Source organism: Littorina saxatilis, linkage group LG17 (assembly GCF_037325665.1).
Source record: "Littorina saxatilis isolate snail1 linkage group LG17, US_GU_Lsax_2.0, whole genome shotgun sequence".
NCBI classification, from domain to species: Eukaryota; Metazoa; Mollusca; class Gastropoda; order Littorinimorpha; family Littorinidae; genus Littorina; species Littorina saxatilis.
In genome coordinates this window covers 59,417,229-59,444,667 of record NC_090261.1, presented here as the reverse complement: position 1 = coordinate 59,444,667, position 27,439 = coordinate 59,417,229, and the positions used below count along the sequence as shown (strand labels likewise).

The 27,439-nt window shown below is 44.7% G+C and overlaps 1 protein-coding gene across 3 annotated transcripts in view; it reads left to right on the top strand.

The window, feature by feature from the left end:
* The first annotated feature begins 6,923 nt into the window (after nucleotides 1-6,923).
* The window catches only part of LOC138951908 (kinesin-like protein KIF16B), an 82,250-nt gene continuing 61,734 nt past the window's right edge, over nucleotides 6,924-27,439 (top strand). For all 3 annotated transcript variants that reach the window (XR_011451261.1, XM_070323467.1, XM_070323468.1), the window contains exons 1-2: nucleotides 6,924-7,085; nucleotides 20,131-20,194. Coding sequence is in view for 2 of the 3 variants with exons in the window: in XM_070323467.1 (XP_070179568.1) it covers nucleotides 7,039-7,085; nucleotides 20,131-20,194 (111 nt within the window). In the remaining variant the exon portion in view is untranslated. The remainder of the gene's footprint in view (nucleotides 7,086-20,130; nucleotides 20,195-27,439) is intronic.

Genomic DNA, 27,439 nt, shown 5'->3' with positions numbered 1-27,439 from the left:
TTTTGGAATCAGCAAATGATGGAGAATAAGATAAACGTAAATTTGGATCGTTTTATAAATTTTAATTTTTTTTTACAATTTTCAGATTTTTAATGACCAAAGTCATTAATTAATTTTTAAGCCACCAAGCTGAAATGCAATACCGAAGTCCGGGCTTCGTCGAAGATTACTTGACCAAAATTTCAACCAATTTGGTTGAAAAATGAGGGCGTGACAGTGCCGCCTCAACTTTCCCGAAAAGCCGGATATGACGTCATCAAAGACATTTATCAAAAAAAATGAAAAAAACGTTCGGGGATTTCATACCCAGGAACTCTCATGTCAAATTTCATAAAGATCGGTCCAGTAGTTTAGTCTGAATCGCTCTACACACACACACGCACACACGCACGCACACACGCACATACACCACGACCCTCGTTTCGATTCCCCCTCGATGTTAAAATATTTAGTCAAAACTTGACTAAATGTTAAAACGAAATCCCTTGACTTTTAGGGTAGCGCTACTCTGTTAATTTTAAGATTTTTTATTTTTTTTTCATTACTAGGATGTCCCATCGTTGGGAAATTCCGGTCGCTTCCTCCCAGTGGAAAGCTAGCAGTGACAGAGTCGCACTACCCCAAAGGCAAGGGATCTATTAGTCCCGTTTCGCCGTTATCCCAATTCGCCCCCATCCCATTTTGGCGACATTTCTCAGGCCAAGTGTCATTTTACCACCATATCATGTACCATTAGCTCCACATCCTATTTTGGCACAATCCCATTTCGCCGTTAGCCCATTTCGCCCCCATCCCATTTTCGCGACATTTTACAGGCCAAGTGTCATGTTACCACCATGTCATGTACCATTAGCTCCACATCCCATTTTGGCGCAATCCCGTTTCGCCGTTATCCCATTTTGCCCCATCCCATTTTCGCGACATTTCACAGGCCAAGTGTCATTTTACCACCGTGTCATACCACTAGCGCCACATTCCATTTTGTCGCCATGCCGTTTTGCCGTCATCCCATTTCGCCGCCATCCCTATTTCGCGACATTTTGGATTGTGGCAAAATTGGGATTTGGCGAAAACGGAATGTCTTCCTAGTTGAATAACGCAGTATAGTAGTATAGTGAGGCTTGGCAAGAAGAATAAATAACAAGTCGCGTAAGGCGAAAATACAATATTTAGTCAAGTAGCTGTCGAACTCACAGAATGAAACTGAACGCAATGCCATTGTTCAGCAAGACCGTATACTCGTAGCATCCGAGTCGTCAGTCCACCGCTCATGGCAAAGGCAGTGAAATTGACAAGAAGAGCGGGGTAGTAGTTGCGCTAAGAAGGATAGCACGCTTTTCTGTACCTCTCTTTGTTTTAACTTTCTGAGCGTGTTTTTAATCCAAACATATCATATCTATATGTTTTTGGAATCAGGAACCGACAAGGAATAAGATGAAAGTGTTTTTAAATTGATTTGGACAATTTAATTTTGATAATAATTTTTGACTCACATGCGAAGCAAAAGTGAGTCTATGTACTCACCCGAGTCGTCCGTCCGTCCGTCCGTCCGTCCGGACGTCCGGACGTCCGTCCGTCCGTCCGTCCGGAAAACTTTAACGTTGGATATTTCTTGGACACTATTCAGTCTATCAGTACCAAATTTGGCAAGATGGTGTATGATGACAAGGCCCCAAAAAACATACATAGAATCTTGACCTTGCTTCAAGGTCAAGGTCGCAGGGGCCATAAATGTTGCCTAAAAAACAGCTATTTTTCACATTTTTCACATTTTCTCTGAAGTTTTTGAGATTGAATAGCTCACCTATATATGATATATAGGGCAAAGTAAGCCCCATCTTTTGATACCAGTTTGGTTTACCTTGCTTCAAGGTCAAGGTCACAGGAGCTCTTCAAAGTTGGATTGTATACATATTTTGAAGTGACCTTGACCCTGAACTATGGAAGATAACTGTTTCAAACTTAAAAATTATGTGGGGCACATGTTATGCTTTCATCATGAGACACATTTGGTCACATATGATCAAGGTCAAGGTCACTTTGACCCTTATGAAATGTGACCAAAATAAGGTAGTGAACCACTAAAAGTGACCATATCTCATGGTAGAAAGAGCCAATAAGCACCATTGTACTTCCTATGTCTTGAATTAACAGCTTTGTGTTGCATGACCTTGGATGACCTTGACCTTGGGTCAAGGTCACATGTATTTTGGTAGGAAAAATGTGTAAAGCATGTGAGTCGTATGGGCTTTGCCCTTCTTGTTATATATTTAATTTTCAGAGCTTGTTTTTAATCCGAATATAACATATTTATATGTTTTTGGAATCAGCAAATGATGGCAAATAAGATAAACGTAAATTTGGATCGTTTTATAAATTTTTATTTTTTTTTACAATTTTCAGATTTTTAATGACCAAAGTCATTAATTAATTTTTAAGCCACCAAGCTAAAATGCAATACCGAACCCCGGGCTTCGTCGAAGATTACTTGACCAAAATTTCAACCAATTTGGTTGAAAAATGAGGGCGTGACAGTGCCGCCTCAACTTTCACGAAAAGCCGGATATGACGTCATCAAAGACATTTATCAAAAAAATGAAAAAAACGTATGGGGATTTCATACCCAGGAACTCTCATGTCAAATTTCATAAAGATCGGTCCAGTAGTTTAGTCTGAATCGCTCTACACACACACACACACACACACACGCACGCACGCACACAAGCACGCACATACACCACGACCCTCGTTTCGATTCCCCCTCGATGTTAAAATATTTAGTCAAAACTTGACTAAATATAAAAAATGGGATGGCGGCCAAATGGGATGGTGTCAAAATGGGATGTCGCGCAATTGTTTTGACACGGTAGTAAAATGACGCTTGGCTTGTGAAATGTCGCGACAATGGGATGGGGGCGAAATGGAATGCGGTGAAACGGCATGGCGGCCAAATGGGATATGGTGTCAAAATGGGATGTCGCGCTATTGTTATGACATGTTAGTAAAATGACGTTTGGCTTGTGAAATGTCGCGAAAATGGGATGGGGCAAAAAATGGGACGGCGACAAAATGGGATTGCACCAAAATGGGATGTGGAACTAAAACCACCCCCACCACTCAGCGTAGAGGCTCTAAACAAGAAAAATAATAATAATAAAAGGCATGCATTACTTTGTGGAATGCGATATTTTTCCATTTTTACATTTTTACAAATCGCGGTTTTAGGTTCGACGTGATTTGTAAAACATTTTTACATTTTTACAAATCACGGGTTAACAGACGTGGAGATGATATAACTCACTGTGCAGAAGTCCCTCGGTGTATTGATTTTTCCCGACGAAAAGATTCGCAACTCGAGATGGGTGATGAGAGAAGAAACTTGAGGGGGTGTGGAGGGGCAGCGGGGGGCGGGGGGTAGTGTGAGGATTTACTTGAAGTTTTTGGGATTTTCTCTTTGCGCAGAGACTGATGCCGCGGGCAGATGTTGCAGCTCATCATTATTGTTAAATAAAAAGGGCCATTAAGAGTAGCTCGGAGAATTTACAGCTGTTGAATGATTTTCACGTAAAGATGCTAGCAATTTTTTTTTATGTGTGAGTGAGTCTGACTGCACGACAAGACAGGAGTAGGCTACGGTGCAGCATGCATCAAGTTATAGTAGCAAGTAAAAAACAAGTCTCGTCAAGCGAAATCAAAACATTGAGTCATTCTTACAACCTGAAACTAAAAGATCGAAAATGAAAAACTGAATCAGTCATCGTCCATATCAAAACTACTAAAAAAAACCTGGCTAGCCAAAACCCGTAAATCAGCAAAGCATGCCAACCAGGCAACCTATAGGACTTCTATTGCCATAAACCTATTTTCTTTCAATCTGAGCGCATTTCCAATGTAAACATAGCATGCATATCTATATATTTTTAAATTCAGGAATTGATGAGGAATGCAATGCAATCATTTTAAAATCATTTGGAAAAATTCGATTTTAATGACAACTTTCATAATCAAACTAATTTGTTAATTCGTTATTAAGCTTCCGATCTGAAATGCAATTTGATTGTCAAAGGATGCTTGACCAAAGTTTTAATCAATAGATTTGCTTTTAAAAATGAAGTCACCACAGGCACAGTGCAAAAAGCTGGAATGACGTCATCAAAAACATTTATTGAAAAAAGGTCTTGGGTATAATATAATCCAGATGGGAGAACTCACGTAAAAAGTTTCGTAAGCATCTGTCAGGGTAGTTTTCTTGGAATCGCCCGTGCACGCACGCACACACATTCATACCGTGGCAGTATATATACATCATATCACCCTCGTCTCGATTAATTCCCACTCTATTTGAAACATTTCAAGTCAAAACTTGACTAAATGTAAAACAGATTTGTGTGTATGTGTCCAGACAGCAAACACACACACACACACACACACAAACACACACACAAACACACACTGACACACACACACACACTGGCAAATACACCCACACACACCACACACACACACACACACACACACACACAGACACACACACACACACACACAGGCACACACTGGCATGCGGCCGACTGGGATGAAACCTACACGGAAGCAGTAGAAAATTCGAACATTGTACCACAGTGTTGATCTGTATCAACATAATGATTTTATAAAGACTTCTCAGTGTGATACGGGCCAAGCCACTGAGACCGCCCGGACGTAACAGACGTAGGGGAAGGGCTCCTAATATGGACCACTTTTTGTTTCATGCTGATAACTAGCTTGTTTTCTTGCGAAGAAGTTTCATTTTGTGTTTGGTAGTCCTTCTCTCTTAGGTTAACCGTTAGGCCTAATTAGAGTGAAATAGCTTTGATAGACATTCAGCAAAAATTAAATACAGAAAATGGTCCATATTAGGAGCCTGGGCGCCTAATATGGACCAGTGAAGCGGCCTTCACGAATCACTGTAAAAAGCCCCCTATATTTCAAAATAACATGATACAACTTGGTGTACAAGTCAGCCTAATTAAAATATGCTCTAGATTTATCTGTTTCGGGTTGATGAGAGCATTATTTGAAGCGCACCAAGAAACTAAAGAAGCTTATCAAAAACAGAGTGAAAATAAGTGAAATTGTCAACTTCCACGAAAAGAAGACTTTATGTTGCATTTGTTAAATATCTCGAGCGCTAGTTATAGGTTATTTGCAGCAAGCATCTTAATGAATTAATGAAAATAGCCTTTAGCTTTTATTTTCTTCGATTTGTTGAAGGTGGTCCATATTAGGGGACTCGCACATACTTTGAGATTTTGATATTAGTTTTTGTTTGCAGTAGAAACTCAGGGTCAACACTGCTAAAATGCAACAAGCACGGTTTTAGCTGTCATATATAGCAATTTTTGTGTGATAAAAGCTTTGGCTGTGGACAGAAACGAGTCCGTTTTAGGCGGCAAATTTAGAGTGAACACTGCCAAACTGAGTGAACAAAAAAGAGAAAAAGCCTAACGGTTTTGAGATGTGTGTTTCTGCATTTTGTTTTGACATGTGCAAGTTATCAAGAGAGGGTGAATACAGCGAATAAAACTTTTTTGAGCGCTCTCGCGCCGTTAGTTTGTCAGAACAGGAGGCCACGGTGGTCCATATTAGGAGCCGGTCCATATTAGGAGCCCTTCCCCTACACACGGCCCCCCGGCTCTCCCCCCATCCCCAGTCCTCATTGATCTGAGTCTCTCTCTCTCTCTCTCTCTCTCTCTCTCTCTCTCTCTTTCTCTCTCTCTCTCTCTCAATCAATCAATCAATCAATATGAGGCTTATATCGCGCGTATTCCGTGGGTACAGTTCTAAGCGCAGGGAATATTTTAAATTTTTTTAAATTTTTATTTTATGCAATTTATATCGCGCACATGTTCAAGGCGCAGGGATTTATTTTTGCCGTGTGAGATGGAATTTTTTTTTACACAATACATCACGCATTCACATCGGCCAGCAGATCGCAGCCATTTCGGCGCATATCCTACTTTTCACGGCCTATTATTCCAAGTCACACGGGTATTTGGGTGGACATTTTTATCTATGTCTATACAATTTTGCCAGGAAAGACCCTTTTGTCAATCGTGGGATCTTTAACGTGCACACCCCAATGTAAGTGTACACGAAGGGACCTCGGTTTTTCGTCTCATCCGAAAGACTAGCACTTGAACCCACCATCAAGGTTGAAAGGGGGGAGAAAATTGCTAACGCCCTGACCCAGGGTCGAACTCGCAACCTCTCGCTTCCCGGCGAGCGCAAGTGCGTTACCACTCGGCCACTCTCTCTCTTTCTCTCTCTCTCTCTCAGTCAGTCTCTCTCTCTCTCTCTCTCTCTCTCTCTCTCTCTCTCTGTCTCTCTATCTCTCTGTCTCTCTCTCTGTCTCTATCTCTCTCTCTCTATCTCTCTCTCTGTCTGTCTCTCTATCTATCTCTCTCTCTCTGTGTCTCTCTGTGTCTCTCTCTCTCTCTCTCTCCGTCTCTCTCCACCCTCATATCTCTCTCTCTCAGTCTCTGTCTCTCTCTCTCTATCTCTCTCTCTCTAGTCTCTCTCGCCGCGTGTCATGCTGACAGACGCTGACAGATGCTTCTCATTCTTAGTCAAATGTAGTGGATATGATTACGTAACGAGTCATACCGTGCATACACTATGGACATTATTGTCCGGCACGGACTGATTCTTTTGAAGCCCGCGGCTTTGGCCACTGTTAGTATCTAACTGTCCACTTTATGGGCCAGCCACAAGGACCATCTCAACTGATTTACGGTCCAAGCACAACAAAACATGAATTATTTGTCTACACAGACCAGTGCCTTGTGGATGTTTACCTTTACCACGCTCAAATGCGCTCCTGAACGCATGGTGTGCTATTTTTAGACATCCACCAGTCACATGAGCAAACAAGGCAACATGGCGACTGCCACTGAAAGTGGTGAGAACGGAAGCCAAGGGAAAGAAGCTACAAAGAGAAACCAGTTTGAAACATTACTCGTGTGCATCCCTGAACAGTGAAAACTAGCGACAATTAACACCATGACGTCGGTAAAAGTGGCCGTACGTGTGAGGCCCTTGAACCAAAGGTGAGTCTTGACACATTTCTTTGCTAAAGTCTCTCTGCGCAGGTGTATTTTCGGGTCGCGGTTTCTATGTTTCGATTTTACTATCAAACATTGGCACATTTATTTAGCATATCGTGATGTAAATACTCCTGCCCGCCGTGTCAATTGGTGTCATTGTTTGTTATCAGTATGGTCAAACCTCCACAACAGGCCAACCACGAATGTCAAGTCTATCATTTTGATCTGCGGTCACAGTTGTGCACGCTCCCCTATAACGCAGACTGTCACTTCTATGTGTGTTATAGATCTGTCAGCTGCTGCTGACTCAACCTCGCAAGCCGTAGTGATCGAATGCGATAGTGATAGAGTGTGTAATCAAATTGTATTGCTTTTGTATACAGCAAGGTACAGCGCTGCAGGCTTCAGTGGGCATCATGTTGCACAGTTTCTGCAACTTGTATTCATACAGAGTAATACTATTAGTGTCAGTTTCTTTTTTTGGATCAAATAATTTGTTAAGCGCATTTCATGCACTAATAACTGATATATAGATCAATCAATCTTCCTCAAATGAGAGAGGGGGGAGGGACAGAGAGAGAGAGAGAGAGAGAGCATTTGTCTGAGACTGAGTAAAATACTAGATTGAAGTGAAAACTTACTTCTCCAACAGATGATATCCGAGCTGCCCCTTGGCATGGGAATTATCAGCTGCTGCTTTCAGGGCATCGATGGTCTTCTGATAGTCACACTTTGGAATTAATCCTTTTTTGTTACATTTAGTCAAGTTTTGACTAAATGTTTTAACATAGAGGGGGAATCGAGACGAGGGTCGTAGTGTGTGTGTGTGTGTCTGTCTGTGCGTGTGTGTGTGTAGAGCGATTCAGAGTAAACTACTGGACCGATCTTTATGAAATTTGACATGAGAGTTCCTGGGAATGGTATCCCCGGACATTTTTTTTCTTTTTTTTCGATAAATACTTTTGATGACGTCATATCCGGCTTTTTGTAAAAGTTGAGGCGGCACTCTCACACCCTCATTTTTCAATCAAATTGATTGAAATTTTTGTAAAGCAATCTTCAACAAAGGCCGGACTTCGGTATTGCATTTCAGCTTGGTGGCTTAAAAATTGATTAATGACTTTGGTCATTAAAAATCTGAAAATTGTAATATTTTTTTTTTTATATAAAATGATCCAAATTTACGTTCATCTTATTTTACATCATTTCCTAATTCCAAAAACATATAAATATGTTATATTTGGATTAAAAACAAGCTCTGAAAATTAAAAATATAAATATTATGATCAACATTAAATTTCCGAAATCGATTTAAAAGCAATTTCATCTTATTCCTTGTCGGTTCCTGATTCCAAAAACATATAGATATGATATGTTTGGATTAAAATCACGCTCAGAAAGTTAAAACGAAGAGAGGTACAGAAAAGCGTGTTTTGCAGCACAGCAAAACCACTACCACGCTAAACAGGCTCATCAGTTTCACTGCGTTTTGCACGAGCGGCGGACTACGGTCATTGTGAAAAAATGCAGTGCGTTCAGTTTCATTCTGTGAGTTCCACAGCTTGACTAAATGTACTAATTTCGCCTTACGCGACTTGTTTTCTTTAAAATGATCCATGAGCTTTTGTGTAAACCTTTCCTCGATAGACATCTTGACTTTGCTTGAGGAAGAGGAAGAGGAAGAATGAAGCAACAAGAAGCAGTGGTTCAGACACATTTGAAAACTGAATAGTATTCACTAACATTCGCTCATGTCTCCGTCGTTTAAACACACTTCAACTGCACTCACTGACGAAACTGAAAGGTCCTCTAAGTTAAACTATGCTGTGTGTAATTGTAGGTCATAGGTAATGTCGGTGTTCAGAGATGAAGATTACGCGAATTCACTGAATGCTCAATAGTAAGAACCCGTAAAATGACAGGTCTAATTTCAGGGATTTCGCGTAATCACTGGGAATTTCAGTGATTACGTGAAATCCCTGAGTGAAACGGGGATTATGTGTATTCACTAAAATGCTCAGGAATTACTCGTATTCCCTAGGTACGGGTTCTTACTGTAACATATACAACATGTACTAATTTGAGAGAAAAAAAATACCATACTAATTACTATTTTATAACCGTATAACTATAAGTACTGTTATTTTGGGATCAAAGATGTAGTACTAAGTAGAACACGAAATAACAATAGTAAAGAGCTTTAAAAAATCACACTAATGTGTTTTCCCCACCATTCAGTTGTTCACAGACGGGCATGGTGGTAAGACATCGGCCTCGGAGGCTAATCGGGAGGTCGTGAGTTCGAATCCCGGTCGCTGCCGCCTGGTGGTTTAAGGGTGGAGATTTTTCCGATCTCCCAGGTCAACTTATGTGCAGACCTGCTAGTGACTTAACCCCCTTCGTGTGTACATGCAAGCACAAGACCAAGTGCGCACGGAAAAGATCCTGTAATCCATGTCAGAGTTCGGTGGGTTATAGAAACAAGAAAATACCCAGCATGCCTCCTCCAAAATCGGCAGATGCTGCCTGAATGGCGGGGTAAAAACGGTCATACACGTAAAAATCCACTCGTGCTAAAAACATGAGTGAACGTGGAAGTCTAAGCCCATGAACGAAGAAGAAGAAGAAGTTGTTCACATAGATCTATTAATTGTTAAAAATGTAATGTAATATTAATAAGAGAATAGGAATACTCCAGTATTTATAATATACTAGATGAATACCCGCTTCGCCGGGTACGGCTTCGCCGGGAAGAAGTAGAGCCGAATACCCGGCTTCGCCGGGGACCCGGCTTAGCCGGGTGTATGCCGGCTTTGCCGGCGCACCGTACGAAGGAAGGGAGATAAACGCGCAAAACACTGGAGAAGATAAGGAAGAGTAATACCCGGCTTTGCCGGGACAGTGACCTTCTAAAAATAGTAACGGGAATATGGATTGACGCCACATGAAGGAAGGGAGATAAACGCAAAAGACTGGAGAAGATAAGGAAGAGTTACTGGGAATGGATCTGGGAAGATGAACAGAAAAACCAAAATCGGTTCAGCGCTGCGCGCTGAGAGCACGTTTTGAAAATTCTCATCGACCAGGTTGTGTCCGGGGTCTACCTGAATAATTATGCCCACCAAATTTGAAGCAGATCCATCGAGAACTTTGGCCGTGCATCGCGAACACACACACACAGAGACACACAGACACAAGTCGTATATATATATAGATATATATTATATCATATAACATAAATTCAGGTATACAGTGGAACCTCCCTTTTAAGACCTCTATGTATCGTAGGAAATCTTGTCTTAAAAAGAAAATTGTCATAAAATGGAGGTTGATTTACTCTAACGGAGGTTATGAATACAAAGTAGTAAAATAGGGAAAGTCGATATCCAACGGAGGTGTCTTATTTAATTTTATTTAGAGGGAGGGCACGTTGCTCCACTATTGCAATTGCATCTCCTGATGCCAAAAACCATGCAGGTTAAAGTTTGTATCTAGAGTAGACATGCAACAGTTTTTATTCAGAAGATAAGAGCAGGACTGTCAGTGTCACTGGGTACAGTGTTGGCGCGAGGAAGTGTGAAACCTGTAACCTGCAGTATTATCTACAAATCATGATAATCCAGTGTTACTTAGCAACTGACCTCTTTGACAAGAAATTTTTTCTTTTTTTAAAATTACAAATTAAATCTTATTAAAAGGATGTTAGATGAGTGCAATATACAGTCAGACCTGCCCTTGTGACCACCTGTCAAAGATTCCGTACAAGTTTCTTTTTCAGTTATGTTGAACTTTTGCGTTGTAAATTTAGAGATGTTTTTGCCTGTGATCTAATGCTCTGAACTTGCAGAACTTGCTCTGTCCATAATTACTGTATTTGATAACAATATTTTTGTGTCATACTCTCCTAGTGATTCGTTTTGTATGTGACTATGTTACGTCTACTTTTTGAGCACATGGAGAACGTAACTCTACCAGGTCACTTTTGCTGTGCAAATCTTTCCTGTAGTGAGATACGATCTTCGCAATCCATTGATTGTTTACAGGAAAAAAATAAGGCTGTTTGCGACAGCTTGGGAAAGGAATGCAGATCAATTGTGCTAAAAATAATCCTGTGGGTGATCCACTCACAGCTGTGCTGGCTCTGTCCTTTCTGCGGTCTCTGTCAAAACACGCCATTAAATTACATATCTTATCCCAATTCACATATTGCAATTTACTTCAGTTTAGTGCTTGGACGCTGAAAACTACGCTCACCCTGGTAAGGGGGGAGAAGTAACCCTAAAAATAGAACGGCCTTGACGGTCACATGACAACGACAGGTCAAGGCTACCTCCCAGCATGCTATGCGCACGCGTGCTCTCGCCGCCATGTTTGTAGTCATGAATACATCTCTTCAGCGCTGTTGGTTGAGGACGTGTTTTGGTTTACGCTCGTGCTATTCTTTAGCCCACTGCTTCTTGGCAGTACCTACCCTGGTCACACGTCTGTATCTTAGCTTTTGGCTGAGATTGGGTGAGATTTTTCCAGTTTTTTTGTTTAGTTACTTTCGTTTGCCACAAGTTAGTCTTTGTTTACGTTTTGACGTTCAAGACTTTCGCCAGTATGGCAGACAGTGGGAAGAAGAAATCTAGCGCTAGACAGGTAGGGACGGCAGAGTCCCCGTCTAAGAAGGCGGCGAAGAAAGCAAAGGTTTCGAAAACCACAGTTAGTGTGTTTGAACCAGTTTCTAAGAGTTCTTTCTCAGTAGAAATTGATGACTCAAAGAGTCCTGTAATGCCGGCGTTGAAGCAAGAGTGCAAGACAGCGCCGGTTAAGCCTAGCACAGTGACGGAGAAGGACGATTTGTCCGCCATGTTTGCTTCCTTTAGCGATCAAATGCGTTGCATGTTTTCAGCGGAGTTAAAGTCGGCGAGTGCGCAGTTGCTCTCTCTTCATTCGGGAGCGGAAGAAGCACGCGCGCGAGCCAGGGTTAAGGCAACCCCGTCAGCCACCGTTACTATCGCCGATGTTCACGCTGAACAAGATGGAAGTGCGTCCTCTCACCGTGAATCTTCTGCAGGGATCGACAGCTTCACTAAAGGTACCGTAACTGTCCCACAGGGAATTACGTAAGTGGCCTGTTAAGGTTCCAGTGACGGCACAGCGTTCCCAACTTCCGCCCGGAGTCGGGCAGGAAGCCGTCAATAGACAGGTATCCGGTTGGGGAGTCACCCCTCCGGTGCTTGCTCTCAGTACGGGAGATACGCAAGTGCATGCCTGGCCCGGTGGGGTTCCAGTGACGGCACAGCGGTCTCAACTTCCGCCACGGGAGCAGGAAGCCGTCAATAGACAGGTAGCCGGTCGGGGAGTCACCCTTCCGATGCCTGCGCATAGAACGTAAGACACGCAATCGTCGGTCTGGCCTAGCCAGGATCCAGTATTGGCACAGCGTTCCACACTTCCGCCCGGGGGGCAGGAAGTATTCTCAAGAGCGGATGCTAGGGAAGATTATACCTTACAAGCACCCTCACTTCCGGGGGATACCGCCTATGACGATGCAAGTCAATGTGGTGGCGAACTTCCGGAAAGAGAATCGGAATATGGGGATTCCGCTGTGGATGATGATACCAGTTTCCGGTTACCAGCCAAGCTACACCAACCGGTAGCAATGGCAGCTCAGGTAGCTTCAAGGTATTTTGAGGAAGGAGTGGTAAGGTAATATATTGTACTATGTTGCAAGCCCCTGGAGCAATTTTTTGATTAGTGCTTTTGTCAACAAGAAACAATTAACAAGTGGCTCTATCCCATCTCCCCCCCTTTCCCCGTCGCGATATAACCTTCGTGGTTGAAAACGACGTTAAACACCAAATAAAGAAAGAAAGAAAGAAAAGGAAGGAGTGGTGTCAGCAGCAAATGCGACGGCACCACCACCTTCAGCGGTGTGGGATTTCCGCTTACCACAGGAAGGGACACCAACTTTTAAGTTTCGTGAATCTCCTTCAGGCTAAGCGTTTGTCGCACGGGTATGCGTCGTCTGATTCAGTGCCGCTTCTAGCAGAGCACGGTCAGGCACCAGACTCGGCCAAGCCTTGGCTGTCCGACGCACATGGAGCCCCTCACATCTCACAGCAGGCGGGACGAAGGTTTACGTTGAACGCTACCCCACACAATCTCATAGACTCCTACTCTTTACCACGCGCGACGCTCCCGGTAACACCGGAGTTGGCGACGCTCAGAGAAGACGGGTATAGCAGAGACAGATCTGTTCCTTACACAGAAGCCTCTCTCTTAGGTTTGGAGGAAACAGGGAGATACAACTTGGAGTTAGCGTCTCTGTCGAAAACGCTGCTCAGGTCTCTCTCCCGTTCTATCGCCACGTCACTAGATCCGTTTGAATTTCGGAGTGACGCAAGTGTAAAGGACGTGACTACTCTGCTCGCTACTTTGGCTAAAGTCTCAGCAGAGCAAATGCGTCTTTCTGCTCAGCTTTACGCACATGCAGTGCATACGCGCAGGTCCGTGTTTCTGGCTGGTTCTAGAATTCAAGATAAAGCCACGCTGGAGGTTCTTAAGATTTTGCCTTTCACTGAGGCTTCCTTGCTAGGACAGCCATCTCTCGACACGCTCCAGATGGAAACACAGGACAATCGGGACTTAGCGATTGCTAAGTTAGCTCAACACGGTTTCCCTAAGCCGCACAGCAAGAGCTACGGACCGCCTAAACCTTCCGCCTCTTCGGCGAATAGGGGCAGGTCAACACAAGCCAGCTCTTCTTCGAGGGGACGGGAAAGAGGCGCGCCTTACCCTAAGAAGAAGCCGTCTTTCGGCAATTCAAGGGGGTCTGGACGGAAAGCACACCCCCAATGATGCGTCCCCGAACCACTAACTCACGCACCCACCACGCCTTTGGTGGCAGGCGGCCTGTCACGGGCCCTTACACATTGGTTGCTAAAGGTAAACAGTCAGTGGATAGTGGGTATAGTGCGTTCGAGGTTCAGGCTACTCTGGAAGGAGGGAAAGGCTCGCTTAACCAGAGTTCCTCCGGTGTTCAAGTTTCCCGTCAAATTGGAGGCAAAGACGGCGATACAAGCAGAAATCTTGTCTCTGCTACAGAAGGAAGCGATAGACGAAGTAATGGACCACAACTCCCCAGGATTCTACGGGAGAATTTTCGTGGTACCGAAGGCTTCAGGGGGCTGGCGCCCGGTTTTAGACTTGTCTCCTCTGAACAGATTTTTGAGACAAATCAAGTTCACAATGGAGACGCCAGCGTCAGTCAGAGACGCACTCAGGCCGGGAGACTGGGTGACGTCGATCAATCTGACAGACGCATACTTTCACATCCTCATGCACCCATCAGACCGGAAATGGCTGAGATTTCGGTGGGGAGAGAGAGTGTTCCAATTCAGGGCCCTTCCCTTTGGCCTATCTCTTGCGCCTTGGATTTTCACGATGGTGTTACGCCAGCTGTGCGCCCTAGTCAGGCAGCAGGGCGTACGACTCAGGGCTTACCTCGACGACTGGCTTAATTATCCTCAATCAGGAACGAGAAGCATGCAATGCCCATACGCGGCTCATCCTGTGTCAGGCTCACGAGTTGGGTTTCTCGGTAAACCAAGCCAAGTCGGAACTTACGCCATCCCAGACCTTCACGTACCTGGGAATGAGGTTCGATACGGTAGATTGGTCAGTCCGCCCCTCACAGAAGAGGATAGACAAACTGCAAAATCTAGTGAAATCTTTAGCGTCACAGAAGCAAGCTCCGGTCAAGGCGCTGGCATCAGTGCTCGGTCAAATGGAATCCATGGCCACACTAATGTCCCTCTGGGGAGAGTGCACAAGAGGCCGTTTCAGGCAGCTTTGAGTTCGGTTTGGAACCCCTCCTCCCAGGGATGGCAGGTCTCGGTTCAGCTAGAAAGCTGGTTTCAGCAGATCACAGATCAGTGGCTAAAACCATGGGTCTCACAGGGAGTTCTCATCACTCCCCTTCCCCCAGAGGAGGATTTGTTCACAGATGCTTCCCTATCAGGCTGGGGTGCTCATCTCTCTCACCACACAGCCTCTGGCACATGGACAACAGGCCAAGCCCTCTCACACATCAATGTTCTCTAGTTAGAGGCTGTAGCCCACGGTCTTCAGAGCTTTCTATCACTGGTGGCAGGCAAGCATGTTCGTCTTTATATAGACAATACAACAGTTCCAGCTTACATCAACAGGCAGGGCGGTTCTCGCTCTCACACACTGTCTCTCAAAGCATGCCAAATTCTGAAGTGGTGTTACCAGCATCAGATAAGGTTGTCAGCAAAACATCTGCCGGAAAAACTGAATGTTTTGACAGACTCTCTCAGTCGATCCTCGAAAGTACTCCATACGGAGTGGACGATCACCCACCACGCTCTCCAGCGGCTATGGGTTCAGGTGGACAAACCAATGGTCGATCTTTTCGCAACCCGGTTTTCAAGGAGATTACCAGTGTTCATATCCCCGTTTCCGGACCCGGAATCCTGGAAAGTGAATGCACTGGAAGTCGACTGGACAGGACTCACGGCTTACGCTTTCCCACCATTCCAACTTCTCGGAAAAGTGCTGAGGAAAGCAGAGTTGGAGCAACCATCCCTGGTTCTGGTCGCGCCGATGTGGACGAGTCAGCACTGGTTTCCGGATCTCCTCCGCTTAGCAGAAGGTCCTCCCATTCCTCTAAACCTGGAAAAGGGAGAATTACTGTAACCACGCACCGGCATTCAGCACGAGAACCCACGGTCCCTGCTCCTTCACGCATGGAGACTGTGAGAAGATCCCTGCTCCGGTCGGGTGCCTCGGAAAGGACACTTGATTTGGTTCGCAAAGCGCACAGGAATTCTACGAGCTCAGTGTACGCTTAACATTGGACGGCTTGGGTTAAATGGTGTGCAGAGAATCAGGTCAATTCTGTATCCCCACGTTCTATGCAGGTAGCTAACCACTTGTCATGGTTAGCAGCTCAGGGCAGCTCCCCCTCGTCTCTTCGAGTCAGGCGTTCTGCTATTTCGGCTACGTTGAGGCAGTTAGGTCACAACATTAACCTCAGCGGCGTTATTGCTAGTGCATGGGTGTTACTCTTCCGGCTTTTGCCGGATTTCCGGTTTTTGAAAAAATCTGAAGCCGGAAATTCCGGTTTTCCGTTTCGTTTCGCTAAGTTGAAATAACGAGCAGCGGTTCCGATCCGACTTTTGACACCGGTTCGCGTGCTTTCTCGGTTCACTCCCTTGGATTTGCCGCCATCTTGCTTATTATGATTTGGTTTCGTCGGTGTCCAGAAACTTTCTTTCAAACTTGAGCATTTTGCTCGATCAAAATGCCTTACATCAGTGATGATGTCGATCCTTCTAAACTTGAAAAACTAGAGGAAGGTGTTACAAACAAGTGGAGGTGGGAATGGTTGGGAAAGGGGGGAAACGTGCTGCTTTACAGAGTGCAGGAGACATTCGTTCCTTCTTCAAAAAGCCTCGCATGGATACAAGGTTGTCGTCAGCAAGACTGAGACTGGTCTTTTTTGCACAGAATCAAATGACGACATTTATAACAAATGACGTCATTATCAAGATTGGTACACAACGTATTATTGTGCATAATTTCTTTGTGATCCGTTGTGTTTTCGTAAAGATACAGTGTATTTAGTCATGTAAGCGAGAGACACTGGCCTAAAAAATGGCGGCAAAAAGCACATTTTCAGAGAAGGATTTTCGATCCTACATCAAAATAAGAACGGCACTTGGTAAAACGGCCGGTGACATACTTGAAGAGCTGAGAACTGTAAGCCCAGGCACAGCACCATCTCGCGCGACAGTTTTTCGGTGGGCAAAGCATTTCTCAACAGGGAAAACGTCTGTGGAAGATGCAAGGGGAAAAGTGAAGAAACCACCTGTAACCGACAATAAAATGGTGTCCCATGTGCAACGGTTAGTTGATGAAGATCCCCGAGTGAGCAGTCATTTTATTGCCGAAACACAGGACATTTCGTCGTCGTCTGTCTTGAGAGTTTTAAAACACAAACTTGGATACACAAAGGTGTGCGCGCGATGGGTACCACGTTTCCTCACTGAAGAGAACAAGAGGTGTAGGGTTACGTTTGCCCAACGGCTACTCAAGATATACGACGGATGTGATCAAAAACGCTTGGATGAGATCGTGACTGGAGACGAAACTTGGGTGTACTTCTTTGAGCCAAAAAGAAAAGCTCAAAACAAAGCATGGATAAAAAAAAAGGTGCCAATGCCCCTCGGATCGTGCGAAAAAGTCGCTCCGGCAAGAAGGTTTTATACACAATATTTTATAACACAAAGGGTGTCATTTTTCAAAAACCACGCGAAAAAGGCAGAAGCATCACTGGGGTGTACTACAAGGAAAAAGTTCTTGCTGGCATCGTTCGTTACTACAAGAGAGCCAGACCAACTACAGGATTGAAAGGGATCAAATTACTTCATGATAACGCACCTGCTCACAAATCCAAGGTGGTGAAAGAGTACCTGGAGGAAGAAAACTTTGAAACTTTGCCACATCCTCCCTACTCTCCTGATCTTGCACCCTGTGACTTTTTTTTGTTTCCTCATCTGAAAAGACAATTGGCTGGGCGTCGATTTGACAAAGATCAGCCCTCGGATCGGCTGTTTTCCAGTGTCTGAACCAGGTGCCAAAAAACGACTTCAAACGGTCATTTCTTGACTGGGTCCAACGACTTAAACTGTGTGTAGCCGCTAAGGGAGAATACTTCGAGGGTTTGAAATAAAAAACAACTGCATCATCTAAAGATTTCCCGGTTTTTGAGACCAGTCTCAGTCTTGGTGACGACAACCTTGTACATTATAGGACTCAGATCAGAAGCAGTGTTTGTGAGTGGCTTTGATAATGCCACTGAACTCAAGAAAACGCGGGATGCCTTGTTTCTTGTCAGACATTTTTCGAATGCTCTAGAATTTTTTTTGAATTATTGACGGTGATTTTGCTTGGTTGATTGGGACAGTAAAGTATCCCATTTGTATTATTTTTGTGGACTTTTTTTGTTTCTGCTTCTTTTCTTCTTGTATGGTTTCTGACTGTGAGAATGCTGGAAATGGCCACTATATGCTTTCATTTTGGCAAATTTGCTTCAGCTTCAGGGGGGCAACGCCCCCCTGAGCTCCCCAACGGGGCGCTGCCCCTGTGCCCCGCCGGGGCCTCGGCAGCCCCTGGACCCCTGCCTTTCAGGTTTTTTGATTTTTCCCAGTAACACCCATGCTAGTGTCCTAAAAGGTGCGTCAATAGGTTTTGCTAGAACCAGAGCCCCAGTTCCTGCATGGGATCTCTTCCTTGTAAAATTCTTAAGATCGCAAGATTTTGAACCATTGCAATCAGTTAGTCTAGGTAATCTTACTCGTAAGACAATATTTTGCTCGTTCTTTTGGCCACCGCAAGGAGAGGTAGCGAAATTCACGCTCTCTCAGGCTCATCTAGAGACATAGCTTTTGAAAAAGATGGTTCTGTCACTTTACGTTTTAGGCCGGAATTTCTAGCCAAAAACCGGATCAAGCCTGATCAAATTTCCCCCATAATCAGAATTCTTCCTCTTAACAAAATTCGGGCTCCAGGGGACCCCGATATGTCTAACTGCCCAGTTCGGGCTCTTACCAGTTATCTGTCTCGCACGGAGCCTATCAGAGCTAAACAGCAGAAGCTGCTTTTCCTATCTCTGAACACGGCTAGGCATAAAGACATATCTAAGGTAACTCTTTCTAAATGCATCTCAACACTGGTCAGGCAGGCGTATGAGTGGTGGCACAGAAAGAAAGGGGGGGGGGCAGTCAGTTCTCCCTCTAACGTCGGCAAGGACGCACGAGGCAAGAGCTTGGCCATCCTCCTTAGCTGTGCTAAGATCAGGAAGATTATCTGAAGTCCTTGATTCTGCCTACTGAAGATCTGAGGATGTTTTTATCAACTTTTACCTGCGCGACATTTCCAGTGCGCGGCAGGACGGTACCAAGGCTTTACCAGCGATGGTAGCAGCAGGGCAATTGTTGCCTAGCTCATATAGGTACTAGGTGAGCATCCCACCACCTTAATTAGTAATCTGCTATATGTGAATTGGGATAAGATATGTAATTTAATCGAAAATTTTGATAATAAATTTTCATTTGATTAATATACTTACCCAATTCACATAGTGAAGTCCCTCCCGCCTGCCCCGCTTTAGTTCCCCTAAAAATAAGAGGGCGCTTCGAGCGAATGACTACAAACATGGCGGCGAGAGCACGCGTGCGCATAGCATGCTGGGAGGTAGCCTTGACCTGACGTTGTCATGTGACCGTCAAGGCCGTTCTATTTTTAGGGTTACTTCCCCCCTTACCAGGGTGAGCGTAGTTTTCAGCGTCCTAGCACTAAACTGAAGTAAATTGCTATATGTGAATTGGGTAAGTATATTAATCAAATGAAAATTTATTAAAATTTTTGAATTTTGTTTGTGTAGCAGGGTCTGAACTTTTGAAGATTTATTTTACATGATCTATTAGTAGCAGTACTACTCAATCAATCAATCAATCAATCAATCAATATGAGGCTTATATCGCGCGTATTCCGTGGGTACAGTTCTAAGCGCAGGGATTTATTTTTTATTTTTTTAAAATTTTTATGCATTTATATCGCGCACATATTCAAGGCGCAGGGATTTATTTATGCCGTGTGAGATGGAATTTTTTTACACAATACATCACGCATTCACATCGGCCAGCAGTACTACATGTACTTGTTAGACACATGTCAAGCATGTGTATATATATATATATAATTTCTCTCTACACATGCACAGACACACGCATGCACAGTATACCTGAATTTATGTAATAACGTGTGTCACCGTCATGTGTGTGTGATTAAGATAATAATTACTTCAACACCAAGAATTATTAATCTGTTTTTGATGGCAGGAAACACTTTCTGTTTCACAAACCTTTCATAAAAGTAGCATTTAAAAGCAAATAAGTAGAGATTCAGTGACAACTGACATGCATATTGTGAAAGTTGAATCATGTCTTCTGTACTTACTTTAATTCTGTTTCAGGGAAGATGCCAGCTCAGTTATTATCGAGATGGAGGGAAACACAACCAAGATCACAAACCCCAAGGTGCTGATATTGTCACTGTATCTCATTTTCTTTTCTGTTTTTTTTATTTTTATTACATTTAGTCAAGTTTTGACTAAACGTTTTAACATAAAGGGGGAATCGAGACGAGGGTCGTGGTGTATGTGTGTGTGTGTGTAGAGCGATTCAGAGTAAACTACTGGACCGATCTTTATGAAATTTTACATGAGAGTTCCTGGGTATGATATCCCCAGACGTTTTTTTCATTTTTTCGATAAATGTCTTTGATGACGTCATATCCGGCTTTTTGTAAAAGTTGAGGCGGCACTGTCACACCCTCATTTTTCAATAAAATTGATTGAAATTTTGGCCAAGCAATCTTCGACAAAGGCCGGACTTTGGTATTGCATTTCAGCTTGGAGGCTTAAAAATTAATTGATGACTTTGGTCATTAAAAATCTGAAAATTGTAATTAAAATTATTTTTGTATAAAACGATCCAAAATTACGTTCATCTTATTCTTCATCATTTTCTGATTCCAAAAACATATAGATATGTTATATTCGGATTAAAAACAAGCCGGACTTTGGTATTGCATTTCAGCTTGGAGGCTTAAAAATTAATTGATGACTTTGGTCATTAGAAATCTGAAAATTGTAATTAAAATTATTTTTGTATAAAATGATCCAAAATTACGTTCGTCTTATTTTTCATCATTTTCGGATTCCAAAAACATATAGATATGTTATATTTGGATTAAAAACAAGCTCTGAAAATTAAAAATATAAAAATTATGATTAAAATTAAATTTTCGAAATCGATTTAAAAACAATTTCATCTTATTCCTTGTCGGTTCCTGATTCCCAAAACATATAGATATGATATGTTTGGATTAAAAACACGCTCAGAAAGTTAAAGCGAAGAGAGGTACAGAAAAGCGTGCTATATTGCAGCACAGCGCAACCGCTACCGCGCTAAACAGGCACGTCAATTTCACTGCCTTTTGTACGAGCGGCAGACTACGGTCGATCATTGTGAAAAAATGCAGTGTGTTCAGTTTCATTCTGTGAGTTCCACATCTTGACTAAATGTAGTAATTTTGTCTTACGCGACTTGTTACTTTATTGTCCGATCACTCAGACATTTGGGTCACTCTCTCCCAGTGGAAAGCTAATAGCAGCAACAGAGTAGTGCTACCTTGATGTTTGTGCATGTTCAGGTGTAGTCAGCCACTTCTGGCAAATTGACCGACGTCTTGTATGTGCCACAATAGTGACACAGGATGGGACATGGATACAATTTCTGATTGAGTCTGCACATAAAGTTAACCCGTGTCTGTTCTGGCCTGGATTTGAACCTGTGACCCTAGGATTTAAAGTCCAGTGCTTTACTAGCTTAGCTACATGGCCCCCTATTGTTCAATGTCTATGACGGGCGCTGTGGCGGGGTGGTAAGACGTCGGCCTCTTAATCGGAAGGTCGAGGGTTCGAATCCCGGCCGCGGCCGCCTGGTGGGTTAAGTGTGGAGATTTTTCCGATCTCCCAGGTCAACTTATGTGCAGACCTGCTAGTGGCTTATCCCCCTTCGTGTGTACACGCAAGCACAAGACCAAGTGCGCACGGAAAAGATCCTGTAATCCATGTCAGAGTTCGGTGGGTTATAGAAACACGAAAATACCCAGCATGCTTCCTCCGAAAGCGGCGTATGGCTGCCTTAATGGCGGGGTAAAAACGGTCATACACGTAAAATTCCACTCGTGCAAAAACACGAGTGTACGTGGGAGTTTCAGCCCACGAACGCAGAAGAAGAAGAAGTTCAATGTCTATCGCTGGAAAACTGGGGTCATAGCTTCCTCCCAGTGGAAAGCTAGCAACAAGAGAATGGCACTACCCATGTGTGTGCATGTTTGGGTGCAATCACAGAATCAGCCATCTGCACTTTTGATAGAATGACTGAGGTCTTTTACGCGCCACGGTGGTGACACAGGGGCGGGACATTAATACCATAGATCTCTGAGTCTGCACATATCTTTTTATCTCCCTCAATACGGTTCGGGGAAAGGACATTTCGAGAGTCACTTTGGCCAAGTGGGTTTCCACAACTATTAGGCAGGCCTACATCTGGTGGCAAAACCAGTCTGGCGATAATCGTGCAATCTTGCCTCTTACTTCCGCCAGAGCTCATGAGGCTAGAGCCTGGGCTTCTTTGTTAGCGGTTCTCCGTTCTGGGTGCCTCTCAGAGGTCCTTGAGTCGGCTTACTGGCGTTCTGAAGATGTGTTCATCAACTTCTATCTGAGAGATGTTGCTGGGACTAGACAGGACGGTAGTTCTGCGTTGCCAGCTTTGGTAGCTGCAGGACAGGTCCTTCGTTCTTGATATGGTGAGTGCCCTCCACCTATAGTAGCAATCTGCTATATGTGAGTTGGGTAAGATATGTAATTTAATCAAACATTTTAGTAATAAATTTTCTTCTTCTTCTTCTTGTTGCCGCTACACGTGGAGACCAGTCCAATTTAGAAATGTAGTGGTCATCTGCAGGGACGCCGCCGTGCCGTACAGCTTATCCTGGATGGGGGTCGGCTCCGGCCACATCTTCCTTCTCAACAACTGGAAGTTCCCGCAGTCTTGTAGGATGTGGTGGGTGTCCTGCTCTGCTTCTCCACAGGGACACATCGGGGATGGCACAACTTTCAGCTTTGAGTGGAGGTGTTTGTTCAGCCTGTTGTGCCCTGTTCGCAGCCTAAAGATGGTGACCTGCTCTGGTCTTGAGAGCAGGTGAAGGCTGTCTTTTTGAGCCGGGGTTCGGAACAGGGCTTTAGTGATGGTATTTAGCTCGGCAAGGCTCACGGCGTTGTCTTCTTGTTCTTTTTCTGCACCGGATTTTGCCAGGTCATCGGCTTTCTCATTTCCCTCTATGCCGCAGTGTGAGGGGATCCACTGAAGCACTGTCCGTAGGCTCTTGATGTTGTTGAGGGCCTTCTTCAATGAGGGTTGACTGTCACTGTTATAGGCTTGCAGCACAGAGAGGGCGTCTGTTAGGAAGACGACATTTGTGTTGTGGTCTGCTCTTGTTGCAATGGTGTGTGCTGCCTGAATGAGAGCGTATACCTCTGCCTTGTAGTTGGTGCAGTAAAGGCCGGTCGGAAGCGTCTCCTCCGTCCGTTCTCCACCGGGGTATTGGATGTGGACCCCAGCTCCTCCACTTTTGACGGCATTTGTGGCTGAGCCGTCCGTATACACCCGGATCCAGGCATCATCAGGGTATCTTTCCTCAAGCGTTGCCAACGTCAGGGCTTTCAAGACTTGGTCGCTATGTTCACCTTTGTTGTTGATGTGGGGTATTGTTGTTTGGACAGTGACAGTTTCTTCTGTATCTTCCCAAGGTGGGGCGTCGAGGGAAAAGGAGATGGGAATGACCTGGTTAGGGAGGGTTTCTTGGTGCTTCCTGTTCAGTGCTCTGGCCTCCACAGCAAAGCTTGATCTTTTTAGTCTGCCTGATGATAGCGTTTGGAGCCTTTCTTTCATTGGGTGGTTCTGTGAGCATCTGAATTTGTTGGCCTGAAGCATTGCCTTCTGCTCTCTTCTCTTGGCAAGTGGTGGGATGCTAGATGTTTCTTCCATCTTCACTATAGGTGTTGTCTTCATGGCACCTGTGATTAGTCGAAGTGCCTGGTTTTGGACTTTGTCCAGGGTCTGTAGATGCGTCTTCGCAGCTGTCATCCAAGAGTTGGACCCGTACTCGAGGTGTGGTCTTACAGTACCTTGGTAAACTGATTTCAGAATCTTGTCAGTTGCGCCCCATGTAGTTCCTGCCAGTTTCCTTAAGATGTTGAGCTTCCTTCTGGCTTTTCCCTCTGCCTGGTTGATGTGAGGTTTCCAGGTCATTTTCTTGTCAAAGGTGACACCAAGGTACGTCTGTTGGTCTTCGTACTTTAGTGTGGTATTTCCCAGGGTAAGTTTTCCAGGTTTGGCTTTTGTTGACAGTGTGAAAAGAGTGGCGGTTGACTTCTCCCTGTTGATTGTTACGCACCAGCTTTCAGCCCATGCTGCAACGCTCTCTAGGGCGATCTGTATTCTGTATGTTGCTGTGGTTGCATACTCCTCGCTGCACCAGAGTACCAGGTCGTCTGCGTAAAGCGCTGCGTGGACACCTCTTGGTAGTTCTGCTACAATGTCGTTGATGAAGAGTATGAACAAAGAGGGGGAGAGGACGCCTCCCTGGGGAACTCCCTGCCTCAGTAACACCTTCTGGCCACAGCGACCATCTACCGACACTCTGGCTCTTCGGTTGTGTAGGTAGGACTTGGTCCACTGGAACATGTTGCCTCTGATGCCACACCGTAGGAGTTTTACTAGAAGACCATCCTTCCAGACCTTGTCGAATGCCTTCTGTAGATCAATAAACACTGCCAGGACAGCCTTCTTGGCCTGAAAAGCATCCTCTATGACCTGTGAGAGGTGGGTCGTTTGATCTTCTGTGCTTCTGTACTGTCTGAAGCCAGCTTGCTCTGGGGCAATGATGCTCTGTGTCTCCAGGTAGAGTTGTAGGCGCTGATTGATGATGCGCTCCATGGTCTTACAGACACAACTTGTTAAGCTGATGGGACGGTAGCTTTGGGCTTTGCTTTTGTTTTTGCCACGTTTGAGGATGGGAATCATTGTGGCTTCTCTCCAGCACTGCGGTACCTGGCCTTGCTTCCAGCTGAGGTTGTAAATATCTAGTAGCTTCTGAAGCGCGGTGTTTCCTAGATGTTGAAGCATTTCGTTTGTGATGTTGTCAGGTCCTGGAGACTTCTTTTTCTTCAACTTCCTGATGGCCTTCTTCATTTCTGCCAGGCTGATGTCAGTATGCATTGCGTCTGGTACCTCATTTTCTCCTGGTGTTCTTTCCTTCTCTTCCTGTCGTATCTCTTTCTGGTGGTGCTGGGGTATGGTGGTATTACTTTCTGCTGCATATGCTGTTGCAAAATTGTTGGCGGCAGCCCTTCCTGTAAGAGTGTTTCCTTCATTTTCCAGGGTGATCTTCTGGCCTTTGGTGCTTTCGTCGTTCAGGGCCTTTGTCAGTTTCCAAAGCTTTGTTGTGTCTTTCTCCATGTTGAGGCTTGCTGTTTTCTCTCTCCAACTTCTTCTTTTGCTCTCCAGTTTGGTTCGCAAGAACTTTGCTTTTCTTTCTTGGAGCTTGATGTTGTTCTCCTGGCTGGGGTTGGTTTCAGCCTCTCTTCTTGCTTCTGTCAGAGCATCATGCGCCTTCTGCAGCTCACTTGTCCAATAAGGGGTGTAGTCTTTTCTTGCGCCATTGGGTATGCACTCCTTGGCTGCCTGGGAAATACTGTTGTTGAAGTCTTTGACTACATTGTTGATGTTCCTATCTGTAACTTCTATGCCCTTTGTCAGCTCGTTGGTGCGTACGCTGAACAATCCCCACTGGGCCTTTTTGTAGTTCCATCGCGGGTGTTGCGAGTGTTCTGGTGCTTTAGCACGCATGGTAAGGACGACTGGGCGATGGTCACTACCTCCGAGCTGTTCTTCTACCTTTCTGCTGATCTTTCTGTGGATGTCATCGGTGCAGAAGGCCAGGTCTGGAGTTGTGGTGGTGTGCCAGCGGCGCGAGTAGAAGGTATGTGTGTCAGTTGGGTCATTTGCAAGGATAAGGTGGTGTTCATCTTGCCAGGCTTCAACTTCTTCTCCTCTATTGTCCATGTTGCTGTATCCCCAACTCTGGGACCGGCTGTTGAAGTCTCCAGCGATGAGGAAGCCGCTGTCTGGGACCTGGATAGTGTCAAGGGACAGCATCTTGTCATCGGGGCAATAGTAGTTGACGATGTTAAATGTGCTGTCTTGGATAATGACCTTGACTTCTATGTACTCAGCTTCGCCTGTAAGTTTCTTGACTTCAGTGGCGTTGATGTTGTTTCTCACCAGTGTCATCACTCCTCCCTTTGCTCTCCCTTTCCGTCCATTTGAAAACACCTGGTAGCCTCTGATCTTGAACGGCTTCCCCTCTTGCAGGTGTGTTTCCTGTAAGCAGCAGATGTTGATACTGTTCTTATGAAGAAAGTGTACGAGTTCTTCCTTCTTGTTGCTGACCCCTTCTGCATTCCATTGCATTATGTTAATGTCAGGGGTCTCCTTGACCTTGCTTGGTTTTCGGCCAGTCGCTATCCTTGCTCGTCCCCTGGCTCCACAGGACAAGACGAAGGGACCTCCAGTAGCTGAGGGTGGGCTCCTTTGAGGCACGGAGCCCGGCGCTGCACCTGCCTGGGGGGTCCTCACAGGGCGAGCACCATTTCGATTGGTTTGGTCTCTGCGTGTATTCATGGCGATGGTGTGCGTGGTACTGTGATCCGTTAAAGTGCGCTGTCTCGCTCAGTACCGCCGACTTCAGCACTAGAGGTTTCTGTCGGGGTTACCCCACCCTTAGCTCCTGGTCAGGGACCTTACCTGGGAGCACAGGTAGCAGGGGTTTTAACGCGCCTCTTATCCGCGTGATGAACCCGTATGAGCACATAGGGTATTTACTAGTCAACAGTGCCACCTGTTAACCACCCCGCTCTGATAGGAACACCGCCAGTTGGTCCAGGACAGCTTATTCGTCCGGGCAAGCCCGACTTATATCGCTGCAATCCCTTATATCTAAGGGACACCCCCTATCCGCCACCTGGGGACCCGCCGGGTTGGGGATGGTCGCCCCGCCACCTAATTGGAGATAGCCTGACCCCGGTAATAAATTTTCATTTGATTAATATACTTACCCAACTCACATCGTTAATTCCCTCCCGCCTCCCCGCTGTTGGGGTATATATTTCTAAAAAAGAAGTGAGTTGGGCTTCGGTTAGAATGAAAACATGGCGGCATATGCGCACGCATACGGAAGACAGACTCAGTATCGGTCTGGACTTGATACCAGTATGGGTATTGGTCACTCTTTTTTAGAGTTGTCTCCCTTGTTACCAAGGGGACGTGTACAGCGTTACCAGCACTGAACTTGGGTTAATTGCTATATGTGAGTTGGGTAAGTATATTAATCAAATGAAAACGTATTACTAAATTTTTGATTAGACCTGCCATATATGCAGAAATCTTAAATGTTTAATGTTATGGGTACTTGTAAAACATTCTATTCTATTCTGTCTATATCTGCTTACTGCTTTAGAGTTTGAACTAAATAACTCAGACCTTGAATGAAATATACACTCTTCAAAAAAAGTTAAGGATCGGTTGAAAAAACGGATCTAATTATAAAAAAATTGCCAAAAAATTAAACATCGACATAATAATTAAACGATT